A 15,083-nucleotide genomic window follows, 5' to 3' on the forward strand; every position below is an offset into this window, starting at 1 on the left:
ACTCAAAGGCTCTTTTCAGAGCCACCCAGTTCTCTCAGGAAAGAGCTGTTCCCCCGATCAAATGATCCCTGTCCCGCCGCCGTGTGCACATTTCACAGAGAAATGATGGGAAGTAAATGCAGGATCCCTGGTGACTCGCTGACATACACGACACTCAGCCCTTCCCCCACTCTCTGTAACAAAACAGAGGGATGTCCCGGCCTCACTGTAACTGGGGATCTGTACGGTACATTCTCAGTTCATGCTCGTTTCACTAATTCAGAGTGAGAGGGTCTATCACAGGAATACTGGCGAGAATCCCGCGTCACAACTCAAACACCAATACATGAGTTTCTCTAATTCAGCTGGGGTAAGGTGTTAGCAAAATACTCAATCCGTCTGGGAGGGGAGGTGTGTGGAAACGGGTTGACTTGTGATCGGAAGCACAGTACTTAGGCGGGTAGATGACCAACTTTTCATTGCAACAGATCCTTATTTAACAGCTGCGGGTTTCTGTTATCTTTGACTATAAAGGCCGAGTCTGGAAGTTTTGTGCTGGGCTCTGTTGTTGAGAGTTTTTTTTTGAATTGGCGGTTCGAGCAAGTGGGAGGCGGTGCTGGAGGATGAAAGACATTTCTCTGCTCTGTCTGTCACTCAGTTTCCTCTCCGCCCCGCCTCTCACTCTCTGTCACATTCTCAGTCAGGTCCGGGCGGGCTGTATAAAAACGGCAGCAGAAACAGCTCGTTTCTCATTCAGCAGTGATTTGAGTGAAGTCTGGAAGAGGTAAAGGAGGCAAAGGACTGGGCAAAGGAGGAGCAAAGCCCGACACCGCAAAGTGCTTCGTGATAACATCCAGGACATCACCAAGCCAGCAATCCGCCGGCTGGCTCGCCGTGGTGGAGTGAAGCGCATCTCGGGTTTGATCTATGAGGAGACCCGCGGGGTGCTGAAGGTTTTCCTGGAGAGTGTGATCAGAGATGCGGTCACCTACACTGAACACGCCAAGCGCAAGACGGTCACTGCCATGGATCTGGTGTGCGCTCTGAAACGCCAGGGCCGCACTCTCTATGCATTCGGCGGCAAAACAAATCCACCCTTTCTACCAAACACAAAGGCTCTTCCAAGAGCCACCCAAAGACTCACAGAGAGAGCCGTGACATGGCAACTTGAATTAATACGATCAAGTTATCTGTATATTGTTTATCTTTATCAACAACTGCTTTTGCACATCTTTTCATTCTCTCAGTAAGTTTACATATCACTGAAATTTCACTGTCTTTTTTTCTTCATTATTTATCGAACACGTCATGAATTAAACGGCTGCATTTGATAATTTATACGTCAGGGTCTGAACTGCCGGCACGAAGCGGGATTTACTGCCGTTATTGTAAGAAATGACTGGCGCTTTATTCCCGCCATAGACCACTGTTCCAACTGTGTTGCAAGACACAGAGGGGGACTCTAGGACGAAAGAAATAAAGCTACAAGGAGTGAGATTTTATAATTGTCCCCGCCAAATTAGGTGTTTTTTAATCTTTGCCTTGTTTGCTCATCGGAAATTGGCGGGCTTTTTGAAATTGATTAAATTTCAGTTTCAGTTACAGTTCAACCAATCAGTGCACAGCATTTCCCGCCGCTCTTTTACTTCCCGGAGCTGGTTTCAAACTTGACTGATGGACGGGGCTGCATCCAATCACAACACAAGGGCGGTCCCTCTACTGTCTTAAATAGACAGTCCCTGAGCAGCCTCAACATTTACAGTGTCTTTGTTCCACATCTTCCACCACAATGGCCAGAACCAAGCAGAAAGCGCGCAAATCGACTGGAGGGAAAGCTACCTGCAAGCAGCTCACTACCAAAGCGGCCCGCAAGAGCGCTCCAGCCACGGTCGGAGTGAAGAAGCCTCACCGTTATAGACCCGGCACTGTGGCTCTGCGGGAGATCCGCCGCCACCAGAAATCCACCGAGCTGCTCATCCGCAAACTGCCCTTCCAGCGCCTGGTGCGGGAGATCGCGCAGGACTTCAAGACAGACCTGCGCTTCCAGAGCTCGGCCGTCATTGCCCTGCAGGATGCCAGCGAAGCTTACCTGGTGGGGCTCTTTGAGGTCACCAACCTGTGCGCCATCCACGCCAAGCGAGTCAACATCATGCCCAAAGACATCCAGCTGGCCCGCCGTATCCGCGGGGAGCGCGCCGAAACTCACCCTGCCCCGAACTGAGTTTGGCATCAAATAACACAACGGCTCTTTTAAGAGCCACCAAATCGGCAAAACAAAGAGCAGCGATCTCCTGTTGTCGATTCCAGCAGAGAAAACTGTGGTCTAGAGCAGATCACTTTATTGGAGAGCCTATCATTTTGCAAAAGCTTTTGTTGTGCTTAAACGGTAGATTTGTGAAAATGTCACAAGAGGCGAGCAGTTAAATGCCCGAATCCTAGAAGGGAGAAGGCTGAGGGGAGATCTGATTGAAATGTACAACATTTTGGCGGGTCTGGAGAGAGTGGAAGTGAAGAGTCTTAGCAGAGAGGTCAGTGACTATGGGCCATATGTTTAAAGTGATTGGTAGAAAAATTAGAGGGCAAACGAGGATTTTATTTTCACCTTGAGGGTGGTGGGAGTCTGGAACTCACTGCCTGAAAGGGTAGTTGAGGCAGAGACCCCCAATTCATTCAAAAGGAATCTGGATATGCATCTGAAGTGTTGTAATCTGCAGGGCGACGGACTGAATGCTGGACGGTGGGATTAGAATAGGTGGGTCGTTTTTCGGCCGACACCCACACGATGGGGCAAGTGCCCTCTTTCTATCCCAACACAAAGCAGCGCTAGCATTATAAAATTGCCGCCTCTCAGACAGCAAGCAGCCCTTGAACAGATAAATTGGGTGGCTCTGAAAAGAGCCTTTGGGTTCGCAGATTTAAGTCAGGCCGCTTCACTTGCTCTTTGTGCTCGGAGCGCTGGTTTTCTTGGGTAGCAGCACGGCCTGGATATTAGGCAGCACAACGCCCTGAGCGATGGTCACCCCTCCCAGCAGCCTGGTGAGCTCCTCGTCGTTGCGGACTGCCAGCTGGAGGTGTCTGGGGATGATGCGGGTCTTCTTGTTGTCCCGGGCCGCGTTGCCGGCCAGCTCGAGGATTTCAGCTGTCAGATACTCGAGCACAGCAGCCAGATAAACCGGGGCTCCGGCACCCACACGCTCAGCATAGTTCCCCTTTTTAAGGAACCTGTGAACACGGCCCACCGGGAGCTGCATTCCAGCCCGGGAGGAGCGAGACTTGGCCTTGGACCGAGCTTTACCACCGGTCTTCCCTCTTCCAGACATTTCCACAATCTGACAAACACTTTCAGGAAGAATGCTGAGAACCGCCCACAATGGTCCTATTTATACCTTCGGGAGGAATGGTGTCGGCGGCACTGGTGATTGGTCACTCAGCACTGGGTGTCATTGTACTCTTCATGTGACCAATCAGAGAGCTGCTGAATTCACCAATCCGGAGACGCCAAGGAGATGAGGGCGGAAAATAACGGAGCGAAATTGTCAGACTGCAAACGATTTTTCAAATTTGAAAAGCCCGCCAATATATTTGTAAAACAAAGAGCGGCTTCAATATAGATCATCACATTTTTTGGTAACTTGGTTTTACCGCAAATATTTTAAAATCTTTTTCATATTGTATTATTCTGCATGTGGTAACAATTTCAGATTCGCTTTCACATTCCACCATCTATTCGGGTTCACTCTCTATCCTTTTTGAAACTTTCTATAACCAGCGGACAGAAAGCCTCTTTCACAGCATTCTGTAACCATTTCAGCTCAATGTTCCTAATGATACCGCATCACTGATTATAGATTGATCCCTATTATTAGTGAGAGACAACAGCGGAGTGTATAATCTTAGTGTCAGGTGTCAAAGAGTGAGACTGAGGGTTCCCACACCACCGGGGTTTCTAGATAATGTGCTGATTACTTACTGAGGACAAACTTGATCTCGGGATATGAGTGACTGAGAAATGATGCATGTGCGTTAAATCAGATTTTATTATCGAAATACAGCAAAGGGGCCGAAAATGACCGAGTCCGTGAACAAAGCTCACAAATGGTCAGTAATTAATGATCGGGACATTATTAAGTAGAGACAGGAAGATCGCACGGGCAGTGAAACTGTATTAACCAGAATCTGTGGGATTAAAACAGAGATCACAAAGGCAGTTGGAAAATACTTGGTAAAAATATCAAAACAAATTGATATTATAGAGATAATGTTGTAGCTTTTTGAGAGACGTGGTGGGTGGCTCTTAAAGTTCGGAACTCGCAGGAGAATACTGAGATACAGACGACTAGGCTAGATGGGATTGAGGTTCACAAGGAGGAGGTGTTAGCAATTTTGGAAAGTGTGAAAATAGATAAGTCCCCTGGGCCAGATGGGATTTATCCTAGGATTCTCTGGGAAGCCAGGGAGGAGATTGCAGAGCCGTTGTTGTTGATCTTTAAGTCGTCATTGTCGACAGGAGTAGTGCCGGAGGACTGGAGGATAGCAAATGTTGTCCCCTTGTTCAAGAAGGGGAGTAGAGACAGCCCTGGTAATTATAGACCTGTGAGCCTTACTTCGGTTGTGGGTAAAATGTTGGAAAAGGTTATAAGAGACAGGATTTATAATCATCTTGAAAAGAATAAGTTCATTTGCGATAGTCAGCACGGTTTTGTGAAAGGTAGGTCGTGCCTCACAAACCTTATTGAGTTTTTCGAGAAGGTGACCAAACAGGTGGATGAGGGTAAAGCCGTGGATGTGGTGTATATGGATTTCAGTAAGGCGTTTGATAAGGTTCCCCACGGTAGGCTATTGCAGAAAATACGCAAGTATGGGGTTGAAGGTGATTTAGAGCTTTGGATCAGAAATTGGCTAGCTGAAAGAAGACAGAGGGTGGGGGTTGATGGCAAATGTTCATCCTGGAGTTTAGTTACTAGTGGTGTACCGCAAGGTTCTGTTTTGGGGCCACTGCTGTTTGTCATTTTTATAAACGACCTGGATGAGGGTGTAGAAGGGTGGGTTAGTAAATTTGCGGATGACACGAAGGTCGGTGGAGTTGTGGATAGTGTCGAAGGGTGTTGTAGGGTACAGAGGGACATAGATAGGCTGCAGAGCTGGGCTGAGAGATGGCAAATGGAGTTTAATGTGGAGAAGTGTGAGGTGATTCACTTTGGAAGGAGTAACAGCAATGCAGAGTACTGGGCTAATGGGAAGATTCTTGGTAGTGTAGATGAGCAGAGAGATCTTGGTATCCAGGTACATAAATCCCTGAAAGTTGCTACCCAGGTTAATAGGGCTGTTAAGAAGGCATATGGTGTGTTAGCCTTTATTAGTAGGGGGATCGAGTTTCAGAGCCACGGGGTCATGCTGCAGCTGTACAAAACTCTGGTGAGGCCGAACCTGGAGTATTGCGTGCAGTTCTGGTCACCGCATTATAGGAAGGATGTCGAAGCTTTGGAAAGGGTGCAGAGGAGATTTACTAGGATGTTGCCTGGTATGGAAGGAAGGTCTTACGAGGAAAGGCTGAGGGACTTGGGGTTGTTTTCGTTAGAGAGAAGGAGGAGGAGAGGTGACTTAATAGAGACATACAAGATAATCAGAGGGTTAGATAGGGTGGATAGTGGATAGGGTGAAAGATATAGGACAGATGTCAGAGGTAGTTTCTTTACGCAGAGAGTAGTAGGGGCGTGGAACGCCCTGCCTGCAACAGTAGTAGACTCGCCAACTTTAAGGGCATTTAAGTGGTCATTGGATAGACATATGGATGTAAATGGAATAGTGTAGGTCAGATGATCGGCGCAACATCGAGGGCCGAAGGGCCTGTACTGCGCTGTAATATTCTAATACACATCACCAGAGCTCTATGTTCATGAAGGATGGGGTGAAAACCGTGTTCGTGATTGGCTGGTTTACAATGAAGTCAATTCTTGAGATTCTGTATTTATCTGATTGGGTATCTAAAGTAACCAATCAAATTTAGTGCTCGGCGAAGCCACAACATTTCGCCGCAGTCAGCTCATCCATTGCTTTTGCCTGTCACCTATCCACCGATATCCCTGACTTCCTCACTCCCTCTGCTACTCTCTCTTCAACTGTTTCAGTTCTGTTGGCACCAGCCCGTCACCTTTTTCATTCTGCCCGGATCATTACTCCTCACTTCAGCTTACTCACAGAAGACAAGGTGGCCGAGTGATTAAAACGATGAACTGCTAATCTGTTGTGATCTGCATGCATGGGTTTGTATTCCATACAACTTGTTTCTGAATGTTTAAAATAAGAGCACCGTCTTCGTGTTCCATTCGAGTGCGCTGGTTCTTTCTAAACAAGAAATACAGATGTGTAAAATAAACACAGTCACGGTGTTGTACTGGAGTATTGTATCCAGTTCTGCTCATTTGAGGGTAAAGAGGAGATTTATCAGAATGTGTGAAGTCGGTAGAGATGGGTTTGTTCTGCATTGAATCATCAACATTGAAACAGTTGAAGAGGCAGTAGTAGAGGGAGTCAGAAATTCAGGGATATTGGTGGATAGGTGACAGGCAAGATCAGTGGACGAGCTGACTGAAGGGAGATTTACTACAAGCGTGAAACATCATGACAAGTGAGACAAGGAAGAACAGTTCCCATTAGCTCATTGTACAAGGACATAGTGACAGAAATTGAGGATTTTGGGCAGGAGATTTGGTGCGAACACGGAGTGAGTGGTTTGGCACTTACTTCCCACAAGGGTGCTGGAAGTAGAGACAACCAATTACTTCAAGAGATTATTTACTCAGCATTTGAAGGAATTAAACTTGCAGAGCTACAGGGATCGACCGGTGGAGTGAGTGTGACTGGATTGCACTGTGGAGAGCTGTCATGGACTCGATGGGCCAAATAGCCTCCTTCGGTGTCTGTAAATAACTCTATGTTTAGTATTAGTTTCAGACTGAAAGCTGATCAGTTTAAAGGCTATTTTAAATCTATATTTATTCAAAAAATGATAAATTTCTGGGAGACGTACATGGATGATGAGAATCATTTTATAAATTGCATTGACTTGTTCAGTTTTAAAACTGTTTTTTTTTTGTATTTTGTCTGTGTTTAGCTTGTACTCTGTTCCCATCAGTTCCTGGTCTGTGAGTGTGGGTTTACCTCATTTTATTTCATTCTCTGTTATCTGAGTGTGGGTTCAGTATTTACCCAGAGCACCGTTTGTGAACTGAACTTTACCTATCTCCCTTTTTATTATTATTTAACAAAGATCTGCACACTCTTGTTTCTGACTGAGAACTCATTTATTAGTTTAAAGGACATGTCTTCTTTAACATAAATTTCATTGAAAGAAAATTGAACTTCAGCATTGTGGGAGACGCACAGGGATGATGAGAGTCTTTTGTAAGTTTTAATTTGGAAATCACATTGATCATTTTTAAGTTATAAAATGAAGCTGCATGATACCAGAATTGAGGTCTGACCTGAAGCAGAGAACCCATGTCAACTGCTTGGAAGGCAAATATTCTCAGCACTATACCAACATCACTCTGTGAGTTTAACGTACGTAAATGAGTACATTATTCTGTAACATTTATTTTCTGTTATGTGACTATGTCTGGTTCCAGTTCATCATGTCAGCCTCTGGTACTCTGTATGAGGTAGGATTAATGTGGACTATGTCAGTTTCTGGTACTGCCTATGAGTGTGAATATATTTCTGTATCCATCAGTCTCTCAAATTGAATGTGAGTGTGGATTAATTCATTTATCATCCGTCTCCGCAACTGACAGTGAGAATGTGATTCATTCAGTATCTCTCTGTCTCTGGTATTGTTTGTGAATGTGTTGCTTATTCTGTGTTTTTCTGTGACTGGTAGAGTTTGTGAGTGTGGCATTCATTCTGTACCTGTTAGGAAATATTATTGAATGGCATTGTGGACTCAGTGTTTTTTAGGCACTCCAACTCGATGTGAATCAGATTTGTACTGTGTCTGTCTGTTTCACCTCATGTAATTGAGTGTGGGATTCATTATATAGCTGTCAGTATCTGGCTGTGACAGATATATAGATAGATAGATAGATAGATAGATAGATAGATAGATAGATAGACAGATAGATAGATAGATAGATAGATAGATAGATAGATAGATAGATAGATAGATAGATAGATAGACAGACAGACAGACAGACAGATAGATAGATAGATCGATCGATAGATAGATAGATAGATCGACAGACAGATAGACATTTGATCTACAAGGCAGTAAAGGGTTATTGGGACAGCCAGGAAAGTGAAGTTAAACACAGTCAGATCAGCCATGATCATATTAAATGGCAGAGTAGTGTGGAGAGGCCACATGGCCTACTCTTGGTCATATTTGTTATGTTCTTATGATCTTCTCTTACTTGACATGATTGTGGGCCACATTCTGTATCTTTAAATAACTGGTCCTGTGTGTCAATGTAGGTTCATTCTGAATTTGACAGTCTCTGGTACAGAATGTGTGTTTGCAATTCATTCCTTATGTATCTGCCTCTGGGGGAGTGTGCAAGTGTGAGATTAATTCTGTATCAGCCAGCATCCGTACTGTGTATGCATGTTGGACCCATTCAGTATATGTAAGTTATGGGTACTGTGTCTGTATATGTGATTCATTCTCCATCCATTCGGCTCTGGTACCCTGTTTCAGTGTCGGATTCAATTTGCATCTATGTGTCTCTGTGTTGTATGTGTCTGTGTGATCCTACTGTATCCTGTATTTAATATGTACCTCAAGCATTCTGTTGGCTACTGTTTCATATTTTTGTGTATCAATATTTGTCCCTTGTGTTTAATTTAAAATATGGATTAACTATTTCATCGCTGCCTGTTTTATTCAATTCTCGTACATGAGTTGTGAATTGGTATCCAATTCATAGTTCTTCCAAATTAACTGTGAGTGTTAATCTTTCAATCTGATACATGAACTGGTATGGACAGTCAAATTTCTTTGTATTGTAAAAAAATAGAATGAATACTGTATGTTTCTGTCTGACCCATAGTGAAATGTTTGGAATTGTTTGAACTGTGTAACTCAGTTAAAATTGTGGGGTACCTGTTGGGACTTATTCTCTAGCTTTCAATCAGGTAAATTTTGCCTGTTCTAGTTAAGATATCTTATTTGAAATATAGTCAAATTGACAGAGTGTATTTAAATCTGATAATGAGTGTGATTTTAGACTGGGGTTGATGTATCTACCAGTCAGCTGCAGTGAAAGAGAAACAACTTCAATCTTTCCTGCTCTGCTTGACTGTTGGATTGAAAATGTGTCTCTTGATCTTGGGATCAGTGTGGGTCTGACTACTTCTTTTGTTTGTTGCAGTGGAAAAGATGAGCTGGCTGTGTCACTGTGCTTTGTGAGTGACACTGTATCTGCCTACTGTGTGTTGGAACAAGCTGGCTGCTCTTTTCCTTGTGTCCAGGAGTCAGGACTTTCATTCTGGCTCCTTCAAATGTTTGCCTGCAGGAAGAAAAAGTAATTCTTAGACTTGAAGAAAGGTCAGTGAGAAGAATCACAGAATCATTACAGTGCAGAAGGAGGCCATTTGGCCCATCGTGTTTGCACCGGTTCTCTGAAAGAGCAACTCCCTCAGTTCCATTCCCCTGCCTTCTCTATATGACCCTGCAAATTCTTCCCTTTCATACAACTGTCTAATTCCCTTTTGAATACTTCGGTCAAACCTGCCTCCACCAAATTCTCAGGCAGTGCATTCCAGACCTTAACCACTCGCTGCATGAAAAAGGTTTTCCTCATGTACCTTTTGCTTTTCTTATCAAATACTTTAAATTTGTGCCCTCTCGTTCTCGATCCTCTCATGAGTAGGAATTGTTACTCTCTATCTACTGTACCCAGACCCCTCATGATTTTGAATCCCTCTGTCAGATCACCTCTCAGTCTTCTCTTCCCCAAGTCAAACAGTCCTAACTTCTCCAATCTATCTTCATAACTGAAATTTCTCATCCCTGGAACCATACTTGCAAAGTTTCTCTGTACTCTCTCTGATGCCCTCAGGACTTTCCTCGTGTGAGGTGCCCAGAATTGGACATAACACTCCAGCTGAGGCTGAATTAGTGTATTACAGAAGTTCAACATAACTTCCTTGCTCTTGTACTTTATTCCACTATGAATGAAGCCTCGGATGCTGTATGTTTTATTAAACACATTCTTAACCTGTCCTGACACTTTCAATGATTTATGCACAGACACACCTCAGTCCCTTTGCTCCTGCACCCCCTTTAGAATTGTATTTTATTTTATATAACTCCTCCATGTTCTTACTACCAAAATGAATCACCTCACATTTCTTTGCATTGAACTTCATCTGCCACCGGGCTGTCCATTCCACCAACTTATCTATGTCCTTTTATAGTTCGACACTATCCACCTCACGTTTCAAAATGCTTCCAAGTTTCGTATCATTTGCATACTTTGAACTTGTGCACCAAGGTCTCGGAGATTAACCTATATCAGCCAAAGCTGGGGTCCAAACACTGATCCCTGGAAAACTCCATCACAAGCTTCGTCCAGCCAAAAAACATCCATTATCCACTGCTCTTTGTTTCCTGTCACTCAGGCAATTTCGTATCTCGTTGCGACCGTCCATTTTATTGCACGAACTACATGTTTGATCACAAGTCTGTTGTGTGGCACTGTATCAAACGCCTTTTGAAAGTCCATGTACACCACATCAACAGCATTGCCCTCATCAACCCTCTTTGTTACCTCCTCAAAAGACTTCAGCAATTTGCTTAAACATGATTTTCCCTGAAGAAATCCATGCTGCCTTTCCTTAATTAACTCACATTTAAAGTCATAGAGTTCTACAGCACATAAATAGGACCTTCGGCCCATCATGTACATGCCGGCCATCAAGTACCTAAGTATTCTAATCCCATTTTCCAGCACTTGGCCAGCATCCCTGTGTGCTATGGCAGTTCAAATGTTCATCCAAATACTTCTTGAATGTTGTGAGGGTTTCTGCCTCTACCATCTCTTCAGACAGTGTGATCTACATTTCAACCATCTTCTGGGTGAAAATATTTTTCCTCAAAGCCCCTTTAAACCTCCTGTTCCTTACCTTAAATCTATGTCCCCTGATTATTGACATCTCTGCTCAGGGGGAAAAAAATCTATCCTATCTATGCTCCTCTTAATTTTGTTTCCCTCAATCAGGTCCCTCCTCAGCCTTTTCTGCTTTAATAGTAGCTGTGACTATTGATTTTGCACCTAATAAATTTTTCTCGATCTTTTCCCAACACTGAATTTAAACTAACAGGCCTTTAGTTGATTGGCTTATATTTACAACCTTTTTTGAACAAGCGTGTAACCTTTGCAATTCGGTAGTCCTTTAGTACCACCCCCGAGTCTAAGGAAGAGTGAAAAATTATGGCCAGATCCTCTGTGATTTCCACCCTCACTTCCCTCAGTTTCCTTAGATGCATCTCATCTGGCTCTGGTGCTTTATCCACTTTACGTACAGACAGACTATCTAATATTTCTTCTTTATCAATTTTAAAACCCTTTAATATCTGACTTATCTCCTCTTTCAACATTACCAAGGAAGAAGATGCAACCCAGCCAAAGACAGATGCAAAGTATTCCTTTAATACCTCAGCTATGCCCTCTGCCTCCATGTGAAAATCCACGTTCTGGTCCCTCATCGGCCGCACTCCTCCTTTTACCACCTTTTTACTATTTATATGCTTATAGAAAACGTTGGGATTTCCTTTAATGCTCGCTGGCAATCTCATTTCATGTTCTCCCATTGCTTCTCTTATTTGTTTTTTCACTTCCCCTCTGGACCATCTATATTCAGCCTGGTTCATACTAATATTTTCTACCTGGCATCTCTGAGAAGCACACTTTTTCTTCTTTATCTTAAACTCTACTTCTTTTGCCATCCAATGAGTTCTGGGTTTGTTTGTTTTAATTTTCCGCTTCAAGGGAACATTCATCGAATGTGCCTGAACTATCTCTTCTTTGAAGGTAACCCAATGTTCATCTACCTGTTTTACTGCCAGCTTTAGACTCCAATTTATTCGCCCCAGCTCCATCCTTACCCCGTTGAAGTTGACTTTCCCCCAGTTAATTATTCGTACCTTGGACTACTCTTTGTCCTTTTCCATAGTCAACCTAAACCGTATGATACAATGATCCCTATCCCTTAAATGCACTCCTTATGATACTTGATCCACTTGGTCCACCTCATTCCGAAGAACCAGGTCCAACAGTGCCTCCTTTATCGTTGGACTAGCAACATACTGTTGTAGAAAATTTTCCTGAACATACTCTCGGCAATCTTGCCCCACACTGCCCTTTACACTACTATTATCCCAGTCTATGTTTGGATAATTAAACTCTCCCATTATAACTACCCTACAATTTTTGCACCGTGCTGTAATTTCCTTGCAAATTTGTTTTTCCATGCCCTACCCACTAGCTGGTGGCCTATAGACAACACCGAGCAATGTATCTGCAGCTTTTTTGTTCCTTAGCTCGAGCTAAATTGATTCTGTCCTCGACCCCTCTGGGACATCCTTTTTCTCCAGCACTGAAATACTCTCCTTAATCAAAACTGACACCCCTCCCCCTTTATTTCCTTTCATGCTTTCCCTGAACAACTTGTATCCAGGAATATTTTACACCCAGTCCTGTCCTTCTTTGAGCCAGGTCTCTGTCAGAGCCTATTTTTCATCTTATTTCCACATGACAATCTCCGCCTGTACCTCACCAGTCTTATTAACCACACTCCGTGTGTTCACATACATGTACCCTGATTCAGACTGTATTACTTTCTCCCTTATTCTGACCCCACCTGATAGCCTATTATTCCCTACTGTTGTGTTATCAGTCTCGCCCAGTGTTCTGTGCATCTCGGTATCCCTCTCTAATACCTGCAGCTGGTTCCCACACCCCTGACAATTAAATGACATGATACAAAAGTGATCAATGCAATCTTTTCAATAATCATCATTATGAACAATCGGAAACGGAAAACCAGCAACTTAAACAGTGTCTGTCTCCTGTAGCACTCTGCTTCTGCTTCCCACCTGTTTGCAGCGGTTGTGCAACAGTTTGTCAGATTCAGAAACAACCTATGCCCCTCACCGCTCCATGAATCGGACTTCCCGATGAAGTAGTGACGTCTCCCTTCCCCCCTGCTCACTCCATGTTCCGAGACCAGCTTCTGCTCCACAGTGCACATTGCAAACAGTCCCCGACTCCAGCTGAACTTCCCCGCTGTTCAATGCTAATCTCTGAGCACATCGACATAAGCTCCCAAACCTGGTGTTGCTGCAGCAAGCAGATGCTGTTTGTTCACTGACCCCGGGAACCAGATGTTTCCTTTCGCCGCTGATCTAAACAATCTTCCGCTCAATCGGTGAATGGAGCTCACAGGCAGAGGGGTGCGCATGCCGTCTTCGCCTCATGATGACGTCATAGTGGGCTGCGTTACATCGCGCGTGCGCAGATCTCTGCAACAATTCAGCTTCAAAACTCAATGGGAACTTTGGTCACTGACCCGAAACGTTAACTCTGCTTCTCTTTCCACAAATGCTGCCAGACCTACTGAGTGGTTCCAGCATTTCTTGTTTTCATTTCAGATTTCCAGCATCCGCAGTATTTTGCTTTTATTTGAGGGAACTTAGCCCATTTCACACTCATCAATGTCTGAACAATGAAACTGAACATGGGATCTGAATGGAGGGAGGGTGGGGAGGGGTGGAGGGAATCGATAACCGAGAAAGCCGGGAGCTGATCCCATTTAGATGTTCAAATTGCCGTCTGTCCCTGCAGGGTGTTTGTTATTATTGAGACCCTCCTCTCAAAAAAATCGGACAGAAATATGGGAGGAAGGAGGGAGTCGGTGTGTTTGCTGGGACCTTGTAGAATTAATTTCAGTCAGCAAAGGTTTCTCAAACCGGAGTGAAACACGCAGTCAATGTGAGTAATACCGAATGGCGATCTTCATCGTTTCATTCCAAACAAGAGAGACACGGAGCTGCCGCGATTATACCGGACACACAAACACAGTGACAATAGAGCCCAACCCAGAGTTTCAGCTCCCGGTTGTTAAATGTCTTCATGTACACAGTCTTTGCTGTGAATCTCTGGGGTTAGTTGCCGATGCCTAGCCCTGTATCCCTGAAACACTCGGAAGCAGGAGATCCTCACACTCCATTTTGAAAGATTTATGGACAGGAATTTATCCAAACTTTGGCTGAGTCAATCATAACCTGCTGTTCAATCATCGTACTATTCAAACAATTAATGAGACATTCTGTTCACTACTCGGGTCCTGAACTCGGTTTGAGCAGATCAAAAAGTGAAAGGTTCAGCATTTTTCCAGATATAACAGACAGAGCTGGATAGAGGGACTCAGGGCTAATCCTGCACACACAGGGCAGTTTGAGTGACAGTCACACAGGGACGGGAAATGGTCTCGATTCCGTTGCCTACTCACCCAACAAGGACAGTTTGGGACTGACTAAACATCCAACTCACTATAATTCAGTACTGGAGAAAGACAGAGGCTTGTCCACTCCATCTTTCCTTACTGTATCTGGGACATCATGTAAGGGAAAGTGTTCCAATGCCTCTCACTCTCAGACAGCAACTGACATGTGTTCAGACAGTCAGTGTTAGTCATTCACTTACCATGAATAGGCGTCTCTCCAAGAACCTGTAAATCCAATATCCCGAAGCAGCTGTTCTACTCAGAACTTGGTCATGGTAAGAGAACCCCAGGAGGACAGTGGAAAAACTTCAGAGATGTCCTCAAATCATCCCTCATTTGGGAAGACATTGTAATCTTCAGGGATATTTGTCAGGAACATGCAAAGGCGAACTCGACGCAGCGAAGGCAGCACCCACACCTCCGATGCAGTGATTTACCTGACCCTTCCAGCACCACCTGTCCCTGATGTGACAGAGTCTGCAGATCATGCATTGGACTTATCAGCCATTTCATAACCCATCAAACTGGAGTGGAAAAAAGTCATCCCTGATAGTGAGGGACTGTCTGAGATGGAAGAGAATAAATAGGTCAATATAATGATC

The 15,083-nt window shown here is 44.1% G+C and overlaps 2 protein-coding genes across 2 annotated transcripts; one reads left to right on the top strand and one right to left on the bottom strand.

The window, feature by feature from the left end:
- Positions 1 to 1,768: 1,768 nt before the first annotated feature.
- On the top strand, positions 1,769 to 2,534 carry LOC137362623 (histone H3-like). Its single transcript, XM_068026976.1, has 2 exons — positions 1,769 to 2,170; positions 2,370 to 2,534. The coding sequence occupies exons 1-2, from the start codon at positions 1,769 to 1,771 to the stop codon at positions 2,532 to 2,534; spliced, it is 567 nt and encodes a 188-aa protein (XP_067883077.1).
- Positions 2,535 to 2,909: 375 nt separating this feature from the next.
- Positions 2,910 to 3,299, bottom strand: LOC137362618 (histone H2A.J-like). Its single transcript, XM_068026971.1, has one exon. It carries the CDS (start codon positions 3,297 to 3,299, stop codon positions 2,910 to 2,912), a length of 390 nt encoding a protein of 129 aa, XP_067883072.1.
- Positions 3,300 to 15,083: the final 11,784 nt, after the last annotated feature.

Source organism: Heterodontus francisci, unplaced genomic scaffold (assembly GCF_036365525.1).
Source record: "Heterodontus francisci isolate sHetFra1 unplaced genomic scaffold, sHetFra1.hap1 HAP1_SCAFFOLD_452, whole genome shotgun sequence".
NCBI lineage: Eukaryota > Metazoa > Chordata > Chondrichthyes > Heterodontiformes > Heterodontidae > Heterodontus > Heterodontus francisci.

Coding starts and splice junctions, on each gene's coding strand:
- LOC137362623 (XM_068026976.1), top strand. CDS start 1,769: ATGGCCAGAACCAAGCAGAAAGCGCGCAAATCGACTGGAGGGAAAGCT. Junction 2,171..2,369: donor CCCGCCGTATCCGCGGGGAG/CGCGCCGAAACT, acceptor CTTAAACGGTAG/ATTTGTGAAAATGTCACAAG.
- LOC137362618 (XM_068026971.1), bottom strand. CDS start 3,299: ATGTCTGGAAGAGGGAAGACCGGTGGTAAAGCTCGGTCCAAGGCCAAG.